We start from the raw sequence: 26,359 nt of genomic DNA, 5'->3' as shown, positions 1-26,359 counted from the left end.
ACAACCTACATTTATGTAGTAAAGCATCCCAAGGCACTTCGTCGGAGCAGAATCAGACAGATATTGACACCAAGCCAAAGGAGACATAAGACAAGGGAGAAAAAAATTGCACAATTTATTATGTGAGGCTTATTAGTACCGTCATTAATTCAATTTTTTGAAAGATTTGCATTAAACATGGCCGCCAGGAAATGGAGTGTTTCACAATTGTGAAGTTGCGAATTAAAACTCCGGGATAACTTTCTTGTTCTGACCGCGCCCCTTTATGCTAATAGAACACGGAAGCGGAAAGTCAGCAAGGACATTGGAAGACTAATAGATTTTTTGATGATCTGATTAGTCGGGTGGCCTGTCGATCACATGTACCTTCTGTCGTTTTACCACAACTCTCCGTGCTATCAGTCAAGCAGAAAGTTAAAGGCCAGGGAAGCACAGCTGCTGGAGATCAGTGTGTGATGCCATTTGAGCTGTTAACCCATTACGCTTTCTTGAACATCCACCCCCCTCCAGCGCTCCGAGCTGCAGCTCCTCTTCCATCTGATATCATGAACCTGGCAGCGTTTTTGTTCCTGATCCTGTCCTTTTCGTTCGGGCACTGTGTAAGGCGGAATATCGTACTGATACTAACAGACGATCAGGACGTAGAGCTGGCAGGAATGGTAGGTCTCCATTGAACCTGTGATTGAACTTGTGCTTTACTTACCTTTAAGTCTGACTGAAATCTAAGAGTTGTTTCAGTCCTACCGTACAGGTATGGAGCTCACTTTCAGTCCCTCTGACTTTCTCCATGGTCAACAAATCATTGCGCGCTCAAGTAACTGGGTGGCTCTTTTCGATGAACCAAACAAGGTGAATTTTATACTCCGACGGTAACTGCGTTGTCGTTTTTGTTCTAGATCAGACGATATATAAGCATCAGTAATATTAGGATGAAAATGGTTAACGTGTCCTTTCTCTTGTGCAGATGCTGACTGTTTTACTCGAAAACGTTTATTTTTCAGTTCGTCAACATTGCAATGGTTTCCGTTCACTTGTTTCGAGCTGGTGTCGACTAAATAAAGGATAAATAATTCATATTTTGGGTAACTGGGATACTGAGTGAATCGCGCACAATATAACAAATTGATACAAAACTAAAACGCTGGGAAGATAGGTTTTTTTTTTTGGAATGATGCTCCGCTGTAAAGCATTGTACTCTAGTCAAATTCATCCACGACTCACTATAAACTGGACTGAGACTTTTGGGTGATGACTGACAGCCTTTGCCTCTTGCCAGAATCACTTTGAAAGATGATGCATACTGTGTTGTTCACATGTCTTTCATGTGGTTTGACACTGTTAATGTCCTTATTTGCTTTTCCCTTTGTATGTCCAATGGAAAATAACATTTTGTGCATCGAACTGAATTGCATCCAAATTAATTTTATTTCTTAGCATAAAGTTCATAAGTGCGCTGTAGTGGCCCAACATATAAATGAAATGTTTTTTTTTTAAACCCAAGCTCTGAAATGATGGTTCATGCTCTGGTCTGGAAAATTTAGCTTCCAGAGTTCTTTTAAGATGCTGGAAAGAGTGACTGTCTTCCAGAAATAAATGTGTGCCCCGAGTTACAAGTTTGAATCTTGGGGCGCATCGGTAAACCTTTGAATAATACCATCAATGGTTCCTGCTCAGTTCCAGGGTCTGTTGACCCATGTCCATAACATTGTCAATACATAATTACTGTCAATTTAACGGAGTGTTTTTCAGTATTTTGGCTGAGCAATAACATGTTCAGAACATTATAAATGTGAAGGTCAGAAACTGTCTAAATAATATACCTTTCACACGATAATGGAATTGGCCTTGTGACTTGAGCTGAAGGCCAGTCACTGTATGAGTCAGTGCTACTTGCAATTTCACTCACTTCCTATTTTGTAAGGTTTTACATTCAATCATCTTTCTTCGGAGAGAGGTTGCTTTTTGAGTTGTCTGTGAAACCTCAGACACTTCGACCAGTTTATTTCTCAAATGTTATACCCAGGTACCCTTATCTGCAACATGAACAAAGGGAAATACAAGTTTATGATTCAACCAAATTTGTTACTAACCACAGTAAAACAGCCACCCCCCCCCCTTAAATTATCCAAAACAATAAATTTGGAGTACCCAATTATTTTTTTTCCAATTTAGTGTGACCAATCCACCTCCGCTGCACATCTTTGGGTTGTGGGGGTGAAACCTATGCAGACACTGGGAGAATGTGTAAATTCTACACGGACAGTGACCCAGGGCTCAGATTGAACAGGGGTCTGGGGCACCGTAGGCATCAGTGCTAACCACTGTGCCACCCTATCCCAAACAACCATAATAATCCCAAGATTCATAATACTACATGTGCGGATGAATTCAGTCGAGCTGTGGATCCAATTCTCTTGAGTCTCTGGTATATCAGTGTCTTCATCCGTGAAGGTGGGTCTCGCACACTGCTTGCTTATGTTTCTGGTCGGTCGTCTAATCTTCTCTGCTACTTCTGCGCCAAGTCTTCGCTGGGGAGGGTCCTGGTGGTCAATTCCTATTCCCTTCTTCGTGCCTTTTCAGAAAGTTTTCTTGCCCTCAGTCAATGAGGTCAAAGGGTGGGGGTCACAACACCCAATGGAGTTGCCACTTGCAACTCTGCAGGACAGCAGGAATGTTGATCTCCTATTTTCTTTCTCTGTCAGTCTGGCCTCAATAAAAGTTGAGACGGATTCGCACGTAAACAGAAGTTATTTATTTAGCTTGCAAGCTTTATCATCTTACAGAATGTAACAGGACGTCCTGCCTCTTACACTCCAGAAAACGACTGAACTAACAGACAAAGGAATCTCTGCAAAATCAGTTCAAATGGTATCAAGTTTCACATACTCGACGGACATAGGTCAGCCTAGGTCCCTCCTGACCTGTTTAATCCATTCTGATTGGCTCACTTCCAATCCCTTTCTCTGGCCCCTATCAATGCATCCTCACTCTTATAGACACACCTCTTCCTGCTTTTTCCATGCGGTCCCAAATTCCTTTGTCCCTAACTGCAAAAATCAAAGTGGCTTATTTCTACATTACATTAACTAGTATCTCTAAAGTAACTATTTTATATCACATTCGTCATTCCCTCCTTTTATCATTCCATGATAACCGAACTATCCAATCTATAGCTACGGTTCCTCATCTAAAAAGATTCGTCGCTGCATTTCCAATTCCTGTCTTAGCCCCCCTTCATCTGCTTCACCCTCATGGATTTTAACAGTTAAATTTTTTTGGCCGGTGATTGGGGTGGTGATCTGATCCAGTGCACCCCGCATTCTACCCATCACACATTTAAGGATGGCCAGGCCCACAAAGATGCAGCCGATAGCTACCACTAGATACATGGCCATATTTATCAACCAGTCCTTCCATCCCCCAAATCCCCAGTTACCCCAAGAGCCAGGATCCTGCATCCCGTCCAAGTGATCCCGTATGCGATCCATAAATTTAGTGATGTTAGCGGTCAAGTCTTGAACACCCATAATACACTTGCCCTGTACTATGGCGCATACCCCACCCTCACGGGCCAGAAGATAGTCAAGAGCATACCGGTTCTGCATTGCAAACAACCGTAGCTGAGACAACTCCTTAGTTATTGCCCCGAGGGCTCCCAAGGTTTACTACCCGTGTTTTCCTCAGTTTGGCCTTTAACTAACTTAAGTGTATCTCCCGGTAACCTACGTTCTAGCTGTACTTCCCTTCTCATACGCCCCATCCTCTCTCTAGTCCCTTTCACTTCCTCATAGCCTCTTCCTACGCTCTTCTGACAGCCTGATATTACCTTTCTTGCACCACTCTTAACACATCCAAAATCGAATTTACATGTATTCCAAAAACAAGGCAATGTCCATATAATGTTCCCTTCCCATCGCCGGGACCGGTGCAGCTGCTTCATGACTCCCGCATTCTCCTTAACTTTGATGACCTTCCATGAGTCGATACCATGTCCTCGTATATGGGGGCAGTGAAGAACATCACCTGTGCATAGGTGATGTATCCTTGTAGATTGGTTGGGGCTACACAGATACATAATATTCCCCTTTTCCATGTCCATCGCCAATAACACGCCAAGCGAAGTGAGGCCAAATATCAGACAGACGATGCGTAGCCACTCCATCATGCTCCACACCTGTAAAATAGCACTGGAGAAGGGAGGCAGGTTAGTATCCGACCTTTTACAGTAGTGGAGATGGACTCAATGTACAGTGATGTAGGTGCACCCAAGCACTTCGCCCCTCCACTTTAACTGCTGTGGGGGTGGCAAGGAGAACTTGGAAGGGCCCGTCCCATCGCGGCTCCGACCCCTTCCTAGTCCAATTTTTGACCATTACATAACTACCGGGCTGGACTGAAAGTGAGCTAGGTACTGGGGCAATGGCTGGTGAGCCGCGCGGACCTGGCCATGGAGTTCCTTGAGCACTTGCGTAAGGGCCAGAACATAGGTGGTCATTTCCTCAGTCATCTGATGAAACTGAACCCGTCTGGGAACCTGCAGGCTCCAAGGAGTTCTAAGAGGCCTGCCATAAAGAATCTCGGCGGGAGAAAGCCGGACCGGTCCCGCAGGTGTAACCCGCAGCTGGAAGAGGGCAACGGGGAGCAACTTAAGCCATGTCAGTCCCGTGTCTGCTCTTAATTTAGCCAATTTAGTTTTGAGGGTCTGATTGTGTCTTTCAACCAACCCGGCTGCCTGCGGTCTGTAAGCACAGTGTAACTGCTGGCGTATGCCCAACTGGGAGCAAAACTCCTTGTTAATTTGTCCAATAAAATGAGGCCCATTATCAGAACTTAACTGAGCTGGTATACCGTACCGGGGAATGATTTCCCGCATCAAGACTTTAACCACAGTAGCAGCTTTACTATAGATAGTCGGATACGCCTCAACCCATCTGCTGAACACATCCACAATGACCAAAACATATTTATAACATTGACACCTTTCCAACTCAATGTAATCCATTTGGAGCGTCTCAAAGGGACCACTGGGCAACGGGGTTTGCCCCTTCCCACAAGGGATACCTTTTCCGGTGTTATATTGCTGACAAATCAAACACCGATTACTGATACTTTGGGCCAACCCCTGCATTTTAGGGTGCCACCAAGTGTCCAGCAACAAATCACTAGTCCCCCGAGCCCCACAATGAGTTGCAAAGTGTACACATTCGATGACCCATAAAGCCAGCACATCAGACATACAAGTCTGATGTGCAGGCGTGGTCCATAAAGAGGAAACAGAATCATATGTACAACCTAACCGTTTCCACATTTGTTTATCACTCTCAGGAGCGTCCTCCTGTAACCTTATGACGTCTTGGATGGTTGGCATTGGCTTGTCAGAAGCAGACACATTCATAGTAGATCGTTTAGTCTGACTTAACATTTTAGGCACCATCACTTGCTGAATTTGTGCGGCTGTGCGCGCTGCACGATCTGCTCGTTCATTACCAACGTCAACTGGGGTTGTACCATTCGTGTGGGCAGCGCATTTAATAACGGAAATCTGCGCTGGCAGAAGGAGGGCCTGCAGTAGGTCATTAACTAAACCCCGGTGGGATATTTGACCACACATAATCATGTCAGGTTGTTCTGACGAAATGTCACTCAAATCGCCCCTTATTGTGGTAGTTTCCTGAATCAAGGCTAACCAGTCGTGGCCAGGTGCGTCTTCATGGACAGGGGGACCACTAAGAAAACAGGCTGGATTGATAGTGGTACAGTATTTAAATGTCAGACGTGGATTGTTCAAAAGGTATATCTCATACCTATTCTGACGAGCTGCGGTAAGATGCTGACCATTCGCCCCATATCCCTGGCATGGTACCGGTCATGGACCTGACGTGTAATATGAGGGCTTACCGAAGCTGACTGTGGCCATAAATGTGGTGATATTGTAACAAAATCGGCTGTACCTTCTTTTCCCGTGACTGTGGCTGTAACCTTGACTGGCCATTCGGTCTCAAGTAATGGCCAGTATTTGTCCTCCAACTCCCTGTTTCGTCCAGTTCTGTCATAGGCCAGGGTAACGTGATGCAGTGATAGTGGCTGTTCAATGTCTAACGTCCACCACTGGGGGGTGATAGAAATATAGCACTGTTGTCTCATCCTCCATGATGTAACCGTTACCCCCTCATCTCCGCATTCTAGCTGTAGCTGGAAGATACACAGTAAATCTCGGGCCAACAAATTACAGTCCAATCCAGTAGTCACTACAACCTGATGCTCTGCAGACTTATTCTCGTAAGTGACTGTCACAGGTTCAGAAATAGGATACTCACACACCTGTCCTTGGAACCCTGACAATTGCTGCGTGTGGTCGGATAATGGTAATTTAAGTGCTGATTGCACAGAAGACATGGCTGCCCCGTCCTCTTCTTCCAGTAGACCAATGGCCCCTCAGAGGGGGCTGCGGTTGTAGAGCTGTTGATTCGTTCGGTGGGCCATAAAAAGGGGGTGAGGGTCCCTTTGGGTGGGTTTGGTATCCTCCTCTTCGCTGATCCACCCACCCAAAGTCACTATATTGGGGCTCCTGCTGGTAAACTACCATTTCTGCCGCTTGTTGGGGTCGTAGATCATCCTTTTTCATTACATACTCAGTCTTAACCTTTGTAACTGAGCCTCCTTCTGGGCCTACACCCTCCTTCCAGTAAAATCTGACTGCCCTTGCCATCTGGGAAGGGTCGTTCTCCGTCCAATTCATGTTATTACATTTCACAGCAGTAACCACAGAAGGTGGTAGGCAATGCATTAACATAGCACAGTATTGAGGGGAATTCTGACCATTTTGATACAACAAATCGCCTGACTGCCCCCGGTAGATTTCATTAAAACGCCCCAGAAATTCCTCTGGGTCTTCATTCTTCTTAGGTTTTAGGTCTAAGATAACAGAAAGATTTATGGGCCTTTGAAATGTGCTATTCAATGCATTTAAGATCTGTGTCCTTCTATCGTCGTCTAACGCATAGGCCTGCTGGAGTGCGGCATGACTAGCATAATTCAGGTGGTTAAGACAAGTGCGGTACTCTGCTGGGGTTAAAATCTGCTGAACTAGGGCCCAGAGGTCCCTTGAATCAGCTTGATAAATTGAGATAGTAGTTCTCAATGAATCCACAAAGGCAGCAGGAGATTTTTTTCTATCTGGGATTGTAGTCATAATAGCCATCATCTCACTGGGTGTCCATGGGAAGTAAACGTCTATTGTGGGGTTTGCAGCCGCCGTCCCTGGATCGGGGTTTCTCATCTTCCTAATCGGTAACTGTCTCCGAATGTCACCAGGGGGCACTCTAGGTATTTCCCCTGGTTGTTCCAAGACTTCAACGTCTCTCCCTGTCACTAGGGGGAGTTCTTTCTCTTCAACCGAAGTTGTTTCAGCTTTCTTTGTTCCCAACTCTTGTGATTTCTCCTTAGTTTGGGGAGACTGAGGTGATATGCTTAATTGTTTCTGGTGAGCTTCAAGCCCCTCTCTTGCTGTCCGAGATCTTGTCCTAGAGCTAACTGGGCTTGTGGGACAAAGTTCCTTTTGCTCTTTCGGTTGTGAAGTTGGTAAAACAGGACCCACACTATCACCCAAAAGGGCTTGAGTTTCTGGCATATTTGAAATTTGGGGAGCAATGACTGGGTATATTATTGTACTCTGGTGGTTCTGGAATGAGCGCAGACCATGCTATGGGTGCAGACGGAACTTTTACTGACTTTTCCAAATTATTGAATTTTTCTTCTTCTGTCAATTCAAGGCCAGCCATTAAACTACGTAGCTCATCTCTTGTGTGACCCGTGTCCTTCCTCTACTTGCGCTTTTTTAAAAAACTTAAAAATGTTTGAAAATTCAAATTGGATTACTGCAACTTGCAAGCTCAGCTCTGATCTCAACTCAGAACTAAATTTACAATTTGCTTAACACAAACTTGTACAACATTTACAACTTAATTATTTCTTTATCTTAACAATTTTTCTTTTAACAAGTTTTTTTCTTTTACATACACATAAGTATTAGCAAAATCAACTATAATTTCCAGATTTACACTTTTTAAAATGGTGTCCATGATCTTCTTTAAGTTTCTATTAATCTCCAGATAAAATGAGATAAACCTTATTTCAAGTAAGTAAAACTTAAGATTCTGGCAATTTCAATCAATTGCTTTCGAAAATAATAACTTTTATCAAAGAGGTGGAGAAACCCACTGGTTTCCTTTAATTAATTCAAAACGTAACTTTGCTGGAGTTCACTGACTCAAAGGAAAGGTATCCGATTACACTGCAGACTGTTATCTCAAGGCCTGAGTGAGAAGCACTGTCTGTTTTCAACTCCGCCTGCTGCTGTTAACCCTTTGAGAGACTTCTGCTTCAACCTCACAATCTCAACTAGACCTCGGAACTTTACAGTCCAAGGAGACAATTTTAGCTTAATCAACTATATATTTAAAACACTCACACATAGAGTTGAACCATCTTCAGATTTAAAAACAGTTATACTGGACTGAACCCCCATTTATTTAAGTCACATCAGCCTCTGAACCCCGATAATAGACTGAACCTTTATTATTTAAAGTCACATCAGCCCCTGAACCCCAATAATAGACTGAACCTTTATTATTTAAAGTCACATCAGCCTCTGAACCCCAATAATAGACTGAACCTTTATTATTTAAAGTCACATCAGCCTCTGAACCCCAATAATAGACTGAACCTTTATTATTTAAAGTCACATCAGCCTCTGAACCCCAATAATAGACTGAACCTTTATTATTTAAAGTCACATCAGCCCAAAACCCTAACCCAAGCCGAAACAACAATATGAAATCCCATCAATTAAAGTGCTAATCCCCAGACTGACCTGTGATTTCGTCGAGGCGGTCTTTCTGTGCCAACCGCGAGTGACCAGACTAATCAGACAATAGGAAGAGGGGAACAATCAATGCTGGTCGTTTTCCATTTCTACATTGAGGGCCCTTTGTTCCCGTCCTCCTGTTCATAATCAGTCTAATTCTGATTTCGCAGTTGGAACAGGATCGCCCAGAGAAATCCCGGGTTTCGGCACCAAATGTTGATCTCCTATTTTCTTTCTCTGTCAGTCTGGCCTCAATAAAAGTTGAGACGGATTCGCACGTAAACAGAAGTTATTTATTTAGCTTGCAAGCTTTATCATCTTACAGAATGTAACAGGACGTCCTGCCTCTTACACTCCAGAAAACGACTGAACTAACAGACAAAGGAATCTCTGCAAAATCAGTTCAAATGGTATCAAGTTTCACATACTCGACGGACATAGGTCAGCCTAGGTCCCTCCTGACCTGTTTAATCCATTCTGATTGGCTCACTTCCAATCCCTTTCTCTGGCCCCTATCAATGCATCCTCACTCTTATAGACACACCTCTTCCTGCTTTTTCCATGCGGTCCCAAATTCCTTTGTCCCTAACTGCAAAAATCAAAGTGGCTTATTTCTACATTACATTAACTAGTATCTCTAAAGTAACTATTTTATATCACATTCGTCAGGAACCCACCCACCCAGATGCCCATCTCCAGGTACATTATCGGCAAATAACCTTGCCTCCTATAGGTGATCTAGGTGCCAAAAGATCTGGTTCGTCTGGGCAATCCACAACAATCGATCCATTTGCATGGAACTAATTATCTTCCAATGTCTTGTTTACAGGACAAGTCCAGAGTTGCCCCGACTGTCTGTCTCTGTCCAGTTTATTCAAACATGGCTGTTCGAATTTCCATCAGACCTGTCTGTAGTTGTGACTGTGGTTTAATTTAAAATGTCCAATTCTATATTGAGCCTTGATTAAGCTAGTTGGCTGTTTTACCACCAGTGTTACTGGAGTGTATTCAATATTGACCTTCCACCTCTAGGTTGCCCGTTAAGGTCATGCTTCACATTCTTGATCGCAGGTTAGAGATTAATACTACGCTGACAGGAAGAGGTTGCAAGGGCAGTTTAATACATTGACGATGGTAAAGGCGGTGGGGCAGTTACAGAGGGCGAGAGGGCATTTTATAAGGTGTTTGTGACCGAGTTGGCACTGCATTTGTTGGGGATGTTTAGTGAGGCATTGGAGAAGGCAGGAGTTGCCAGATGCATTGACACAGGTGTTGATCATGCTAATACTAAAGAAAGGGGAAAGATCCGCTTGGAGTGTTGGTTGTGTAGGCTCATTCTGTTGTTGAATATGGACTTGAAAGTGCTAGCTACATTGTTGGTGGGAGGATGGAATGATGGTGCCAGGGGCGGCCGCTGAGGGTCAAATTGGATTTCTAAAGGGCCAGCAGCTCTCCAGCAAAAACAGGAGGCTGGAAAATGTGGTTATGACTCGGTCAGGGGGGCAGGTTATTGTTTCTATGGATGTGGAGAAGGCCTTCGATTGGGTGGAGTGGAGGGACTTATTTGAAATTGAGTAGGTTTCAGTTTTGTCCGAAGTTTGAGTGTGAGTTCGTGGTGTGGTTATTGTATGAAGCCCCGGTGGCAAGTGTACGTACAAATGAGATGAGATAACAGTGTTTTAGACTGCATAGAGGAACGAGACAGAGGTGTCCATTGTCACTATTGTTGTTCGCCCTGGCGATTGAGCCCTTGGTGAAGACTCTCAGGGGGCCTGCGGCGTGCCGGAGGAGCAAGGATCACCGGGTGTCGCTGTACACAGACCAGTTGTTGTTTGTGCCGTCCCCACTGGAGAGTATGGATAGGATCATGGGAATATTGGAGAGGTTTGGGGCCTTCGCCGGGTATATGTTAAACGTCGGGAAGAGTGAGATGTTTCTGGTGAATGCGGTGGGGTAAGGAGGGGCAAACATGGCGGTGTTGCCATTCAAAGTAGCAAGGGAAAAGTTCATGTATTTGGGATTCAGGTGACGAGGGAATAGGCTACGATGCACAGGGGGAATTTGACAACATTAGTGGAGGTGATTAGGGGGGATTTTAAGAGATGGTATAGATTACACGTGACATTGGCAGGGAGGGTGCAGGTGGTAAAGATGATTAATGTTCCCGTTTGCTTTCCAGACTCACCCGATTTTTCTCCCTTTTGGCCTTCTTCTGGAAGTTGGAGTGGGTCAAGATGGAGGAAAGTCCTGTAGGGGATCCAGTCTGAGGGCTATGGTGATGGCTCTGCTGTCATTAGCTCCGGCGGTAGTACAGTCGACGGTCAGGGTGTGGAATCAGCTGAGGAGACATTGAAGTTGATGGGGATGTTGGTGTTAGAGCCGCAGTGTGGGAATCACAGGTATAAGGTGGAGGGATGCTGGGCTGGAGAGCGTGAGGGACCTGTACTCAGAAGTGAAGTTTGCAGGTCTGGAGGAGTTGCGGGAGAGATTTGAGTTCCCAAAGGGGAGTGAATTTAGATAATGCAGGTGAGGGACATTGCGCAAAAAGAGTGAAGGGCGTTTCTCAAGTTCCCGGAATAGACTGCTCTCGGATGAGTTGGGGGAGGGTAGGATTGGGGATTTATACATGTGGTTGGGGGGGGTGGGTGCAGGTGGTGAAGATCAAGAACAAATGGGAGGAGGAGTTGGGGGGAAAATAGGCTGGGGACTGAGGTGAGGGGTGATGCAGAGGGTAACTCAAGTGACTCTTGCGCGAGGTTGTGTTTGACCAATTTAAGGTGGCGCATACGGTACATATGACTCCCGCAAGGATGAGTGGGTTGGCTGGTGAGTGAGAAATGTGGGCGGGGCCAGCGAATCATGTGCACATGTTCTGGGTTGCGAGATGTTGGAGAGGTACTGGGAAGTGGTGTTTGGGATGCTATCTAAACTTGTGGGGGTGGATGTCGGGCCGGACCCAATTGCAGTTATTAAGTTTGAGTTGGGAGAGTCAGTGGAAAACTTCACAATAAAGTGGGGGTTGTTCATGATGATGTTTGAGGAACTGTTCACCGGGGTGAGGGAGGGGGTTAAAAGGGGAAAAATTGTACAAACTGTGGACTATGATTTTATGCACTGTGTATTTTATATATTGCTGTTTTTAGACATGTTTGGAATAAAGTACAAACAGGGATGTAACTAGAAAAATGGGAATCGGTTGTAGTATACCTGGATTTCCAAAATGTATTCTGTAATGTGCTGCACAAAATGTCAATAGGTCAAAGAGGGACTCGTGGAAGTGAGAGTTTATGCTTCAAGGATTGGTTAACAGAATAAACAGGGCTTTATCAAGTTGGCAGCAGTGAATAGTGGAGTGCCACAAAGATACTGCTGAAGCCTGGGCTATTTTACTATCTAAATTAATGCCTTGGATGAAGGGACAGAGAGTAATGTAACTAAGTTTGATAACACAAACTAGGTGGCAAGTAAGCTGTGGGGCGGACACAGAGACTGCCGAGACATACAGATCGGCTAGGTGAGTGGACAACCAGATGGTAGATGGAGTATAGTGTCGGGAAGTGTGAAATTATTCAATTTAGTCATACGAATAAAAATGCAGAACTTTTTTTCAAAGGTGAGAAACTTGTAACTGATGCTCAAAGGGACTTGTGTGCTTGTGCAACGAACACGAAGACAACATGAAAGTGCAGCAAGCAATTAAGCAAGCAAATGGCGTGTTGGCCTCCAATGTCATTGGATTGAAATACAGAAATAGAGGTTTTACTACAGTTAGACAAGATTTTGGTGAGACTGCATCTGAAGCATTGCAGTTTTGTTCTCTATTTAAGAACGGTTATCCTTGTTTTGGAGGTGGTGCAGTGAGGTTTAACTATATTATTCCTTGAGATGAGGGGCTTGTTTATGATGAGAGACTGAGTAAATTGGGCTTATATTCTCTGGAATCTGGAACAATGAGAGGCAACTTCCTGGAAACTTACCAAATTCTGAAGATGGAGTAGGTGCTGAGAGATTGTAGGATTAGTGGCTGATCTGTTAAGACTGAAATTATAAATTTCTTCACTCTACAAGGGTTCAATCTTTCATCAGTGACCATTGACCATGCAACAAGTAAATACAGTGAGGACAAGAACAGGGTAGAGGCTGAAATTCTAGCTGCCTGTGCCTGTGTAACATCTACAAAGCACAAATCAAGCGTGTACTGGAATACTGATGAGTGCAGCTCCAACAATACTTGAAGCTTGACATCATCCAGGGCAAAGCAGCCTGCTCGAGTGACACCCCTTCCACCACCTTAAAAATTCACTCCCTCCACGATCGACACAGTGCCAGCAGTGTGTAACATCTACAAGATGCACTCCAGCAACTTCCCAAGCCTGCTTCCAAACCTGTCAGCTCAGCAGACATGTGTGAACACCATCACTTGCACATCCCCCTCCAAGCCACAGACTATCCTAGCTTGGGATTACTATCGTTGTTCACTGTTGTCTGGTTAAAAACCTGAATCTGCCTTCCTAACAGCACTCTGGATGTCCCTACACCACATGGACTGCAGTTCAGGAAGATGGCTCACTGTCCCCTTCTCAAGGTCAGCTGGGCCACAAATGTTGGCCCAGTGACATTCACATCCCAGAAGAGAATTTAAATAAATAATAAAAGACAAAACCTACTCTCTCATTTTTGTGAAGTTCAAAATATGTTTATTTTTGAAGATCCACATAATCACTCTGCAATGATATTATGCTGATTTCTGTTTGTTCCGTCTTAAAAAAAAAAAATTATGCACTATATGGAGCAACACACTCAGCCAAAGGTTGCTTCTTGAGTGTTGTTGGAGCTGCACTCATCCAGGCAAGTGGAGCTTATTCCATTACATTCTTGACTTGTGCCTTGTAGTTGGTGCACAGGTTCTGGGGGCTAAAATTCCAGCCTCTGTCCTGTTCTTGAATCTATTGTATTTACCTCTGGACTGTACCTCTAATCTGAAGCGGTTACTGACCACTTTTTTTTCTGCTGTTTCATCAGTGACAAAAGGAACTTTTAAACCCAGACATTTGATGCTGAACTTTCAAGGTTTTTCACATTGCAGAGGGTATTATCAGAATTTACAGTGCAGAAGGAGGCCATTCGGCCCATCGAGTCTGCATCGGCTCTTGGAAAGAGCACCCTACCCAAGGTCCACACCTCCACCCTATCCCCATAACCCAGTAACCCCACCCAACACTAAGGGCAATTTTGGACACTTGGGGCAATTTATCATGGCCAATCCACCTAACCTGCACATCTTTGGACTGTGGGAGGAAACCGGAGCACCCGGAGGAAACCCACGCTCACACTGGGAGGATGTGCAGACTCCGCACAGACAGTGACCCAAGCCGGAATCGAACCTAGGACCCTGGAGCTGTGAAGCAATTGTGCTATCCACAATGCTACCGTGCTGCTTTCTGTGTTGCTTTCTACTTTGTCCTTGTACATTAGATATCATTTGGCTGAAGATTACATTGGAGGTTATAAGCATTGGTAAAGACTGACATCATCAAACACTGAGCAGCACACACTGAACCTGTTTGCTGTGTGATGGTGGTTGCCTGTGAAAAGCAGGCCAATGTTGAACTGGGCAGATGGATAGATGGTACACAGTTGTTGATGAGTTTTGGAAACTACATTATTTATGTCAAATGTTCTTACTGCAAATTCAAATCAAGATGAAATGTTTTATTACTTTCTGTGGAGCAGAATGTTTTGATGGGCTGAATGGCCTTTGCTTGTGACCTGACAGTGGTGCAGCAGGATAATCTGGCTCAAAGCAAGTCCACTCAATTAGCTTCACTATCTGTAACACCAAATTTTTCTGTTCATTGCTGCCTCTTGAAACTGTAAACAATGAGCTTTTCAGTTTTGTATTTGTGAAAGGAATTTTGTTCTGCACCCCTCCCCAACTTTGTCTGGGTGCATATTTGTTTTAGATGATGGCAACAAAGCATCTGTTGGTTTCATATGTCCACTTTGCTACCAGCAGCTTCTCATCTTCAGGAGGAATGCTGTGATATCATGTTGAAAGAGCTGTGAGACATTGGAGGAGGAATTTTACCAAGGAGCCTCCTGTGGGCAGCAAGCAACATGAACAAACCAGGGATTTCAGATTATGGCTGCTGATCTGAACTTTCCTGAACTTCCAATCACTAAGGAGCAGATTTGCATGTTTTTTTCCCCCAAAAGGTCTTGGTTCACAGTTGATTTCTCTTCTCGGATGGTTACTTTGCAAACCAGGCACAGAACGTTCAAAAGACCGAGAGGGCTCACCAGCTTCAAAACCTGTGTTTAGGTTTGTTTACACTGTTGCTTGCTAAGTGCATCCTTGAAGTACTTGAACTGGGTATACCAGAGAAATATTTATGTCTGTTGGAGTTATTTCTTTGGACCACGGAATTACATCTTGAGGTTCCACCTCGGAAACGCTTGAGCAGTCTCCGGATGGGGTAAATTGATAGGGGAATGAGGTCTTTCACATTTCCCAGGCAGTTGTGTTTATCTTCATTCCACTTTGCGGAGTGCACAAATGTGTGTTTTGCAGCAGTTTGGGCAGTTTTCCCATTCACTACAGAGGGTCCCAGTTTTAAAAAATCCAGCCAGAAAAATTTCTAACTTCAAAAAGCATATCCTCAGAACACAATGACATTCTACGATCAAAGTTTTATATTGTTTCTGCATTGTTTCTGTAGCAGATGTGGTCTTACTCACCCTGCCTCGATCTGCACCTGATACATCCGGTTGAGTCACCAGATCCAAGTAAATAAGGTGGCAACACCTCATGCTGATCGTTCATGTGCATGTATGTTCTGAATGACAGCACAACACACATTCTCGAAGTCTGGGTCAGCTAACTTGATCATTTTCTTCACATTGTGCAATGTCGTTCACTCTTCGTTAACTGCTGTTTTCAGACTCCGATGAAGAAGACTCGCGCCTTAATTGGAGATGCAGGGGTGACCTTCTTGAATGCAGTAAGTAAACTAATTGTTATTGGTTGGTTCATGCATTGTCTAGTGTCTATTGCTTTATTCAAACATATACTCAACGCGCATCAAAGTTTGCTAAGCTCTGTCACGCCAAAGATTGTGTATCACTTCTGCATCGTTGCTGCAAACCGAGACAGCAGGAATGAGTTGAGTGTTGGTCCTGAAAATGTGCGATCAACTATTTCCCCGGTATTTTTCTCAATGGAACAGATGTCTTGTATGGATAACATATTCTCCTATGGTCTACCAGTCCATAATCGTGTTTATGCTCCACTCTAAGTCTCCAACCGTCTTTCATCCTCCGAAATCTACATCCAAAACCCTTTGTTCTTTTCTCCTTCAAATATTTATCTAGCTTTCACTGCAACACATCAATAGTACCCTTCCCTGCATCAAAAATTCCACATTCCTAACCGTCTTTGGGTAAAGAATTTTCCTCTGAATTCCCCATTTCATGTCCTGATGACCAGCTTGTCACAAAACCCTGGGCTCCTGTGCAGTCAATTCCAGCCTTGCATGACCCAGGCTCACAACATAGGTGAAATTAAAGTTACTTAAATATATAATGTCTTGATCCCGATGTCCAGTCACCAGGTTGGTAAATTGTAACACAAATAACCATTTATTATTTTACAATAATCAGAATTAAATAGGCAACAAAATCAATTTGTTAACTACTATCTAATTCCCAACCCCTCCCCTTTCTAACTCACCCCACTCTATAATATATATGTGTGCACACAGGAAAATGGTGGTGGAGCGAGAGGGAAGAACATAAAAAAACAAAGATAGGGATCTTTGACTTCAGATCACTATCTTCCAGTTAGTTTTCCCCAGTTTAGGCCTTAAGGTGGATGTTATCTTTTCCTTCAGCTTGTAATTATCTTCACTGTAGACGTGCAGAGACAGTCAAGAGGGCAAAAACACAGTTTCTTACTTCAAGGATCTCATGTCTTCCGCTGGTTTCTCTCGCAAACACACAACCTAGCAGGAAACAATCACAGTCTGTTGCCAGGCAAAACACTGTCTCTGGCTAACCTGCTGGCTACCAGCCAACTAATCAAACAAAATTCCTCCAATCTGCTAGGTGCCAGAAAATGTGAGATTTCCTTTACCAAATACAAAACTTGACCAGTTATGAAGCTATTTGAAATTTTTAATTTTGTACTTCCTCCATTCGACTTCAAGATCTATCTCAATTAATGATCCCCAGACCAAAAAAAAAACAATAAAGGGAAAAGAAATGGGAACCAAAGGAAGGGCACCTCACTGTGCTCTTCCTCACTTGAGGAAACATTCTCCCTGTCTCCACTCCTCTCTGTGTCCGCTCCTATCAAAACCTTTCACAATGTTAACAATCTCTATTAGGTCACCACTCGAGCTTTTTTCATGAGAGAAGAGACTCGGCCTGTTGATCCTTTCCTGATGTGCATAGCCACATGTTTCTGATATAAACACCCTCGCCAGTGTTGCAATAGTCCTTGAAGTGTGATCTAATCCAAGGTTTGATGCAAGTTTAGAATAAGTTTCAGTACTTCATTACACAAATAAAGTTAAAGCACTTGATTTGCTTTTATTTAACATCCTTGCTAACCTGTGATGCAAATCTTCATTATTTGTACTGCCATGATCCCTCTTATCTCCCAGACCCCACCGAGACTTGCAGTTGCTAAATGATCCCTCAAAATGCACTACCTCCATTATTGGTGTTGAACATAATTTGCCAATTATTTTCTCGTTCTTCAAGTTTATTAATATCCTGTGATTTGTTGCAGTCCTTCTCTGTATTGACTCTGCCCCCTCCCGCAGTTTGATGTCCTCTACAAAATTTGAAATTCCTAATTGCCCTTGAAGATTGTGCTGTAGCAACTTCTTAAATGACTGCAGTTCTTGTGGCAGAAGTGCTGTCTCATTTTCAAAGTAGTTTGGGACAAATGATGGCTTGCTTGACTACTTCAGGAAGCAGCTAAGAGTCAACCCTAAAACTGTGGTTCTGGTCTCACAGACCAACAAATTTCCTTTTTATAAAGAGCATTCTTACTAATTTTTACAGATGCACTATAGAAAGCATCCTATCTGACAGCTTGGTATGGCAACCGCTAGGCCCAAGACCATAAGAAACTACAGAGAGTCATGAACATTACTCAGTCTATCAGGCGAATGCACCTCCTATCCATTGACTCTGTCTCCACCTCCCCCTGACTTGGGAAAACAGGTAGCATAATCCAAGACCCCATCCCTCCCGAGTTATTTTCTTTTCCAGCCTCTTACATCACTCAGAAGATACAGAAGTCTGAGAAAACACACCAACCGATTCAAAAACAGCTTCTTCCCTGCTGTTACCAGACTCCTGAATGGCCCTCCTATGGACTGAACTGCTTTCTCTGCACATCTTCTCTATTGTTGTAGCTCTACATTCAGTTTGATTCACCCGATGTCTATTGTGTATTTATCGTATGTCCTATGTTTTTCATGTTTGGAACAATCTGCCTGGATAGTACGCAGAACAATACTGCACTGTACCTCCGTGCACGTGACAATAAATCTAAAATCATTCACGAACGGAATAGATTTTCACAGTAATCTAGTGCTTAGGTGATCACTGTGTCACTGATAAAAATCTGGATAAAAATGGGCATTAAAAAGCTTGTAATTAAACAAATTAAAGTTCCTCAGTTGGCATGGTGGAGTTTGTACTCCTGTTTTGGGTCATTAGTCCAGCATCTGGATAAATCAGCATTAACATGACCACAATGCCACGATAATAATAGGCAAAACATGTTGTGGAAATGACAAAGTGCTTTGGAGGCAAGAAGAAATTAACAGAAGCCTTAAATGATTCTGGCAAAACAAGCAGATGAGTGGTGAAAAGCAAGTGCTTGTGTTTGCTTATCTCTCATGCCTTTCAAGTCCGAATACATTGTTCTGCATATGCTGCCTTTTCCCTGCCTACTTGCTTTCTTGAAATCCAGATACATTTTATGCAATCTTGATTTTGTAAATTTGTGTTCTCTAATTATTTTGAAAATATGTACTTCAGTGTCCTGAGTCATCTCTGTTACAATCACAGGCTTTTAAAACCGAAGCTTGGTCGTTTAATTTGTCAGATTCCTTTGCTGATTTCTCAAACTTGAGCATTGGCCTTTTCTGTGATGAAGTACATGAGATGATACATTTAGACTTTGCACTTTTTGGAGAAGTTAAATCTTCTTCACAAATAGCAATAGGAACTGCAACTGCGATCTTTAATTTATATCTGCTGATCAAAAAGATTACATGTTTCTCACTAGTCGATAAGGCAAACTGTATTTTGTAGCTCTGATGATGAAAGATGCCTTTGGTTTTGACTCTTGTGGTGTTGTTTGATTTCTTTTACTGCAGTTTGCAGTCACCCCGCTCTGCTGTCCAAGTCGTAGTGCCATCTTGACAGGAAAGTATCCACACAATCACCTGGTGCGTAACAACTCACTAAATGGAAACTGCAGCAGTGCTCAATGGCAGAAGGTTATGGAGCCACAGGTCTTCTCTGTCTACTTGAAGAAACATGGGTACCAGACCTTCTATGCAGGAAAATATCTCAATAAGGTAGCATGTTTGAACAAAAAAATGATGTAGTATTTTCTAGAATAGGTTTGTCACAAGTACATCAACCTGAGCCCAAGTGGACCATTTGGCCCTAGAACCTGCTCATCCATTAAACACAATCATAGCTAATCTTATGCTTGAACTCTATTTTCTTGCCTGCTCCCTCTATTATTATATTTTTGGTCCCTCAAGGAATCAATGTCAGACTTAATATTTTCAATGATGAAGCATCCACTGGCCTGTGGGGCAGAGAATTCCAAAGATTCACAGCCCTTTCAGTGAAGAAATTCTCCTAATCTCAGTTGTAAATGACAGTTCCCTTCTTCTAAGAATCATCTGCCCCCACTCAGCCACTGTGGTTCCCAGGCCTGGGGAAAAACATTTCCATGTCTACCCTGTCAAGCCCCTTGAGAACCTTTTAATATATTCAATGAGATCACCTTTCATTCTTCTAGTCCCAAAGTATAGTCACCGTTTACACAGCCTCCATCACTGGTTGTAATTGCTTATCTTCTAAGTCACGATCCTTTCTCACTCATGTCATGCTTTAACTATCAGTAAGAAGTTTTACAACACCAGGTTAAAGTCCAACAGGTTTGTTTCGATGTCACTAGCTTTTGGAGCGCTGTTCCTTCCTCGGGTGAATGAAGAGGTATGTTCCAGAAACATATATATAGACCGATTCAAAGATGCCAGACAATGCTTGGAATGCGAGCATTAGCAGGTGATTAAATCTTTACAGATCCAGAGATGGGGTAACCCCAGGTTAAAGAGGTGTGAATTGTGTCAAGCCAGGACAGTTGGTAGGATTTCGCAGGCCAGATGATGGGGGATGAATGTAATGCGACATGAATCCCAGGTCCCGGTTGAGGCCGCACTCGTGTGCGGAACTTGGCTATAAGCTTCTGCTCGGCGATTCTGCGTTGTTGCGCATCCTGAAGGCCGCCTTGGAGAACACTTACCCGGAGATCAGAGGCTGAATGCCCTTGACTGCTGAAGTGTTCCCCGATTGGAAGGGAACATTCCTGCCTGGTGATTGTCACACGATGTCCGTTCATTCGTTGTTGCAGCGTCTGCATGGTCTCGCCAATGTACCACACTTCGGGACATCCTTTCCTGCAGCGTATGAGGTAGACCACGTTGGCCGAGTCGCACGAGTATGTTCCGCGTACCTGGTGGGTGGTGTTCTCGCGTGTAATGGTGGTATCCATGTCAATGATCTGGCACGTCTTGCAGAGATTGCCATGGCAGGGTTGTGTGGTGTCGTGGTCACTGTTCTGAAGGCTGGGTAGTTTGCTGCAAACAATGGTTTGTTTGAGGTTGCACGGTTGTTTGAAGGCAAGTAGTGGGGGTGTGGGGATGACCTTGGCAAGATGTTCATCTTCTTCGATGACGTGTTGAAGGCTGTGAAGAAGATGTCGTAGTTTCTCCGCTCCGGGAAAGTACTGGACGACGAAGGGTATTCTGTCGGTTGTGTCCCATTTTTGTCTTCTGAGGAGTTTTAACTATCAGGGCTAGCTACCCTTTTGTTGCTATTCCATACAGCTTTTTTGAAATGCTGTGTACCCTTTAATTTTTACTCCCCAGCCTTGAACACCTCGTAACTATGTCTCTTTAATGGTGATTAGATTGAAACCATTTATCTGTCTTTGTGCAGCCAGTCCATCGAATTACAAATGCTTGTCACATTTCGATAAAGATTTTATTTACTTACTTATATTTTTGTACCCCCATTCATCTGACAATGATATTGAATGACTCCAGACTTGAGAGACCAAGTACAAATGGTTTGTATCCAGCAAATTCTGCTGAAGCTCCACTTGTGTAGATGTTGAATGAGATTTGGCTGATGTGAGTTCTCTTTATCCAATCTCTCCTTGGGTTGAATAGCTTTCTGGCACTTGCGATGTCAGCTCACATGAAAGATTAAACATGTATGAAAGACTGGAGGGTATCCAGCATCTATATAAACTTACCAAAAACAATGAACAGCCCTTTCAGTTGAGCAGGGGAAGAAACATAGAAAAATCTGAATATAAATAAAGATTACCGATGGATGTAAATTTGGGGCACTGACATAATGTGTTTGAAGGGATCGGGTTCAATCCCTGAGCCAGTTAGTTTCAAAGTCGTACACAATAAAGGTATTCTACCTGTTGCATTTTCAACATCTTGAGAGAATGAAGGGTGATTTAAAAAGTCTGTAAACCAAGTCAATTGCTTATAAACGCTGAGCAGATCAAACAGTGCAAATATTTGTCACAAACTGGTTGGGATACCAAATATTTCCAGATGTTGTCACAGTTACTCACAATGTGTGTACAAGAGGGTGGGGTGAGTTGGTGCATTTTGTAGCTCTCTGGTGAAGGGGTGTTTGAAGATCCCAACAACTGTCTGCACTTTGTTCTGAGTTGGTCAAATTACCTGTTTGACTAAGGTGGATCAATCTCTTGTGAACACACAGGATATCTACTAGCCTCATTCATGGTGGTCTGCAACGTTTCTTCTCTTCCCCGTAATTTGGATCTGACAGGGGTAACACCTGGAGCAGTGAGCAATGTGAGATTTACCCATGAAGCTTACAACATTTTCTCACTAAGTACCCAGTGTGCCCAGATCCACACCAGGCAATACGCAGTGGTTGAATCGCCCCTATAGAGTTTACAGCCAGATTTAGAGTTCAAGTTACTAAAAAAAAAAGGGCAATTTAGAAGTAATTAGTTTATTATAGAAGAGCAGTCCTTGAAGTGAGTTTGCAATTAATTGGGCCCGCTCCTGATGGCGAGTTCCAGATTATGCCCCAAAATGGCAAGCATATAATTTCCACTCATTTCAATCTCATTGGCAAGGCTGAAGTCGAATGCAGTGGCCTCCCTCAAATTACCCGACTCACCAACGAGAAATCACAGGGGTGTCGTTTCGTACTCCTTTTTAACTGTCAAGCTGGTGCAATGCCTGCTGAGGGGAAGTGAGGAACCATTTCCATTTTCGGGCATGGAGCTGCTGCCCCAATGCTCAGGGAGGGTGGAGGAACCCTCAGGAGGGGTTGGACTTGGTCAGGGGGGCTGAGGTTTTCCAGGTCAGGAATCGCCCCGGGCCATGGAGGGGGGAGGGGCTTTGCATCTGTGAGGCTTTCAAGCCATCTTTAAATATTGTGGAGACCCATAACAAGGGCAAGCTGCAACCCATCTGACCCACCAAACACTTCCAGGACAGAACCTTGCAGTGACTTTAATGCTGATAGTCAATCTCACCCCTTTGACTGTGAACAGCCTGTAACTTCACAGTTGAAGGCTATTTCAAATGATAAATTTGTCGTCTTCATTGTGAGAACACTTCCCAGCTGCAGCTTGTGTTTGTTGCTTACTCCTGTTGGTTGCAGGTTCCTGGAGGCTGCTGTAGCTGAGAGTTTACTTGCTGATGCCTTTTCTGCTTGCTTGCTGCCTCTTTCTCTTGCGCTTACTTGCTGTTTTCTGGATGAAGGGAAGGAAAAAAGAAGGTAGTTGCCTTTCGGTCTCTTTTACCTGGAGTGTGGCAAGGGGAGGATTTTGGCAGGCCTACTACCAGGCTGTGGATGCAGGAGAGTTTGCTTGAGCAGTCTGTGGGTGTTTTTCAAAGGCTTGTTTAGTGTGTTGACTGAATTTTGTTCTGGACTGGCGGGTCACCTGGTGATGCCTGCCTCGGACAGGGCGGTGATGGACGATCAATGCTGCAGGAGAGGAGATGCGTCAGCCTGCAGGTTGCGCAGGGACACTTTCATGGACTACTGGTGGCGCCATCTGCTACCTCCGTTATGGGAGCCATGCAGGCCACTGGTGTTCCTTCATTTCCTTTTGCACTGTGTTTGGTCTATGTTTGTCAGAGGTGGTGGCGGGGGCGGAGGGATTGTGAATGGATACCATGTCACTGCAGATTATCTTTTTCCATTTGTAGCCCCTCATAGATCTGTGGCCTGGGAGTCACTGGAAGATGCTGCCAGTGCTGGACAGAGAGAGATGGTTTTCACTCTCTCGCCCTCTTCTGCTGTGCTCCAGGTGGTGAGGGCTTCTGGTAATTGGCTTACCAAGCGGCTTTCCACTGATGCAAGTCCACTGTAGGGGCTGATGGGAGGGGTGGGGTGCGTGAGTCTTTTTCGCACTGTCGGCAATGTGTTGCTCTTTTTTTTTCCTGGAGGCTGTGTGCTTGTCTGTCACGAACCCTCTCGCTTCTATGGCCTGGACCCTGCCAATTTGCCAATGCTGGAGAAGGATAGGGTGTTCTCGCTTCTGCTGTGCCCCATGCCAGTGTCCTTTTCTGGTGGTTAGCGTCGCTTTGCACCTTTCTACGGATGTGGAGGGAGGGACGTGCGCTGACTCGACGGCTGGTGATATTGTGTTCTCTTCTCTTTCTGATTTTGGTGTGCAGCTGCTGACAAAGGTCATCTGGGCTCAAAACATTAGCTCTTTTCTCTCCCGACAGATGCTGTCAGACCTGCTGAGATTTCCAGCATTTTCACTTTGGGTCCAGGTTGGAGAAAATGCTTTTGCAGTTTGCTGATGCTTTTGTTGCTGGTGCGGTGAATACTGCATTCAACTGGCTCTTTACCGTGGGTTAAACAGGCTGAAAGTCAAGGATGTTCAACTGCACCTTGAGCGCTAGTGGAGTATGCGGTTGCCAGGATTTGGTTCTAGTAAGTTTGGGCTGTGTCGGAGGAGCTGCAGCTCCTGGACAGAGAATGACACTGATAGATGGAACAAGTAACACTTTGATGGGGCAAGAAGGCCAGAGATGGCCCAAGTTGTACAGGCATTATTGGTCTTTCAATGAAATGATTGACAGCATACGATGCAGTAGACTTCGTCTCAACAAACAGACAGTGGACATGGCATCCCTTGAAGGATGCTCCCAGTGTCAGTGAAGGTGAACCTCTGTGTAACTGGCTCAAGCGGGGACCTGTGCGGCATTTCTCAAGCTACGGCCCACAGGTGCATCCGGGAGGTCACAGATGCCCAGGCATCCAACTACATCACCTTCTACCTGGCCAAGCCCCCCAGGATTGCCGGGATGCCCCAGTCAAGGGGGCAATAGATGGCACACATGCTGCCTTGGCGCACAACAGGGCATCAGGACGTACCCTTCATTAATGGGAAGGGGCTTCCTTCCCTCCATGTTCAGATTGTGTGCAACCACCGCCTTGTGTACATGCTACCCAGGGAGCGTGCATGACAGCTACATCCTGGGGCACAGACCCCCGGTGTCTTTGAGGACCATCCCAGGATGACGAGTTGCCTCTTGAGGTCTCCCCACTAATCCAGAGGCCTGAGACCGAGCAGCCGATCTATAATGAGGCCCATGTTGGCACCGAGTGGTGCATCAGACAGCCCAAAATGTGGTTCCGATGCCTGGACTGCTCTGCTGGTGCTCTGCAGAACACCCTTCCTTCCGCCCCCCCCCCCTTCCAGAGAATCTACTGCTTTGTGTGGTCTGTTGTTCCCTCCACAACCTGGCACAGCATCAGGCCGACATGCCAGAGGAGGAGGGACATGTGGCATCATCTGAGGAAGAGCCAGACCAGGAGAGGCTGGAGGATGAGCCTGGGTAGAAGCCGCAGAGGATGGAGGACAGGCGACGACAAGGGACTGGCACGCCGGGCAGCCCTCATCTTCCCATAGGACAAGGCAAGGTCTGTCAGCTCAACTCTTTTCCTGCCCTCCTCATCACACCACCTGACCATCCTATTCGACCCTCCCAAGAGTATGTGTTTCATCACTCCAGTGTGATGGAACTGTACCACCACTGTCAGCGTCTCAATATATAAGGCAGGAGATTGATGATTACTCACTGAGGAAAGCTCTGGTGCTCCTCAGTTTATGCCAAGGTCTGACTCCTGTCTTTCTGCTTATAACCATCCCCTGAACAGGGTCTACATCGGGGAAGCTTGATCTTGGACCACTGTGCCCAGGGGGTAGGTGAGCAGGGGGCAACAGGAGGTGCGGGTGCTGGCAAGCCTACTGTGAAGATTAATGTGACCGAGGCTTCGCATGTATTAGGTGTAACATGTTTAAAAGTGACCATTGGACAGTTCCATTCCTGCTAGGCACAGATACTGAACACCCTCCCTCCTCTGGTGCCCACTCAGTGATCCTCCAGCTTCTCGTCTTTTGTGGTCTACTGCTCTGTCAGGTGTGTCCCCAGGATGCAAATCAGAGGTTGAGGCAGCCTGTTGCTTTATGCAACCTTGTGACCTTTGGTACCCTTGGCGGATGTCCTCTGGAGGGCCTGGAGCCAGAGGGCTCCAAACGACTTACTGGTGTCACCCTGCTGCCCTGTTCTGCCTTTGAGATGCGCCGGTGTCAGGAGAAGAGATTCTGGAGAACTGAAGATCGCCATTATCGCTTGGGGGAAGCCCCCGGGTTGGCTTCCAGCACTTTCTCCTTCCTTATGGTACCGTTAGGGCCCTGGGGGTCTCCATGGAACGCAGGAGCAGCGAACTCCAGAGGCACCTGGCTTTGCCAGTCCTGGTGGCCTGCCACTGCCTGCACATTGGTGTCGATGACCTCAATGATGCTCCACGGTGAGTGACCCATGCTCTGGAGTGCCTTGGTAATGTCTATCTGCATCAGGGACACTTTCCTCAGCGACTGGGACATGATGTCAAAGTCCTTGGTTATGGTCATCACAGACTGAGCCATGCCTTGGACACCATCACTGAAGATGCTCACCTCATGCTCCAGGCTTTCCACTGCGGTTGCCACCCAAGCAGTGTTGACCTCCGTGCCATGCATTGTCGGCAACATCTCCTGCGAACAAAGCCTTTGGGACTTCTCCAATCAGCTATGCAGTCACTGGAATGTACCTTGACATCCCCTCCTGAATATCACAGCTGTCCTATCATCTGCATCTGAGAGACCGT

The 26,359-nt window shown here is 45.0% G+C and overlaps 1 protein-coding gene across 1 annotated transcript in view; it reads left to right on the top strand.

The window, feature by feature from the left end:
* Positions 1 to 353: 353 nt before the first annotated feature.
* The window catches only part of gnsb (glucosamine (N-acetyl)-6-sulfatase (Sanfilippo disease IIID), b), a 59,755-nt gene continuing 33,749 nt past the window's right edge, over positions 354 to 26,359 (top strand). The window contains exons 1-3 of the mRNA XM_072485763.1: positions 354 to 659; positions 15,808 to 15,867; positions 19,264 to 19,467. Coding sequence (XP_072341864.1) covers positions 456 to 659; positions 15,808 to 15,867; positions 19,264 to 19,467 — 468 coding nt within the window. The 5' untranslated portion in view covers positions 354 to 455. The remainder of the gene's footprint in view (positions 660 to 15,807; positions 15,868 to 19,263; positions 19,468 to 26,359) is intronic.

Source organism: Scyliorhinus torazame, chromosome 20 (genome assembly GCF_047496885.1).
Source record: "Scyliorhinus torazame isolate Kashiwa2021f chromosome 20, sScyTor2.1, whole genome shotgun sequence".
NCBI lineage: Eukaryota > Metazoa > Chordata > Chondrichthyes > Carcharhiniformes > Scyliorhinidae > Scyliorhinus > Scyliorhinus torazame.
Note: the sequence above shows the minus strand (reverse complement) of the source record. Positions and strands in the feature narration are given on the sequence as shown.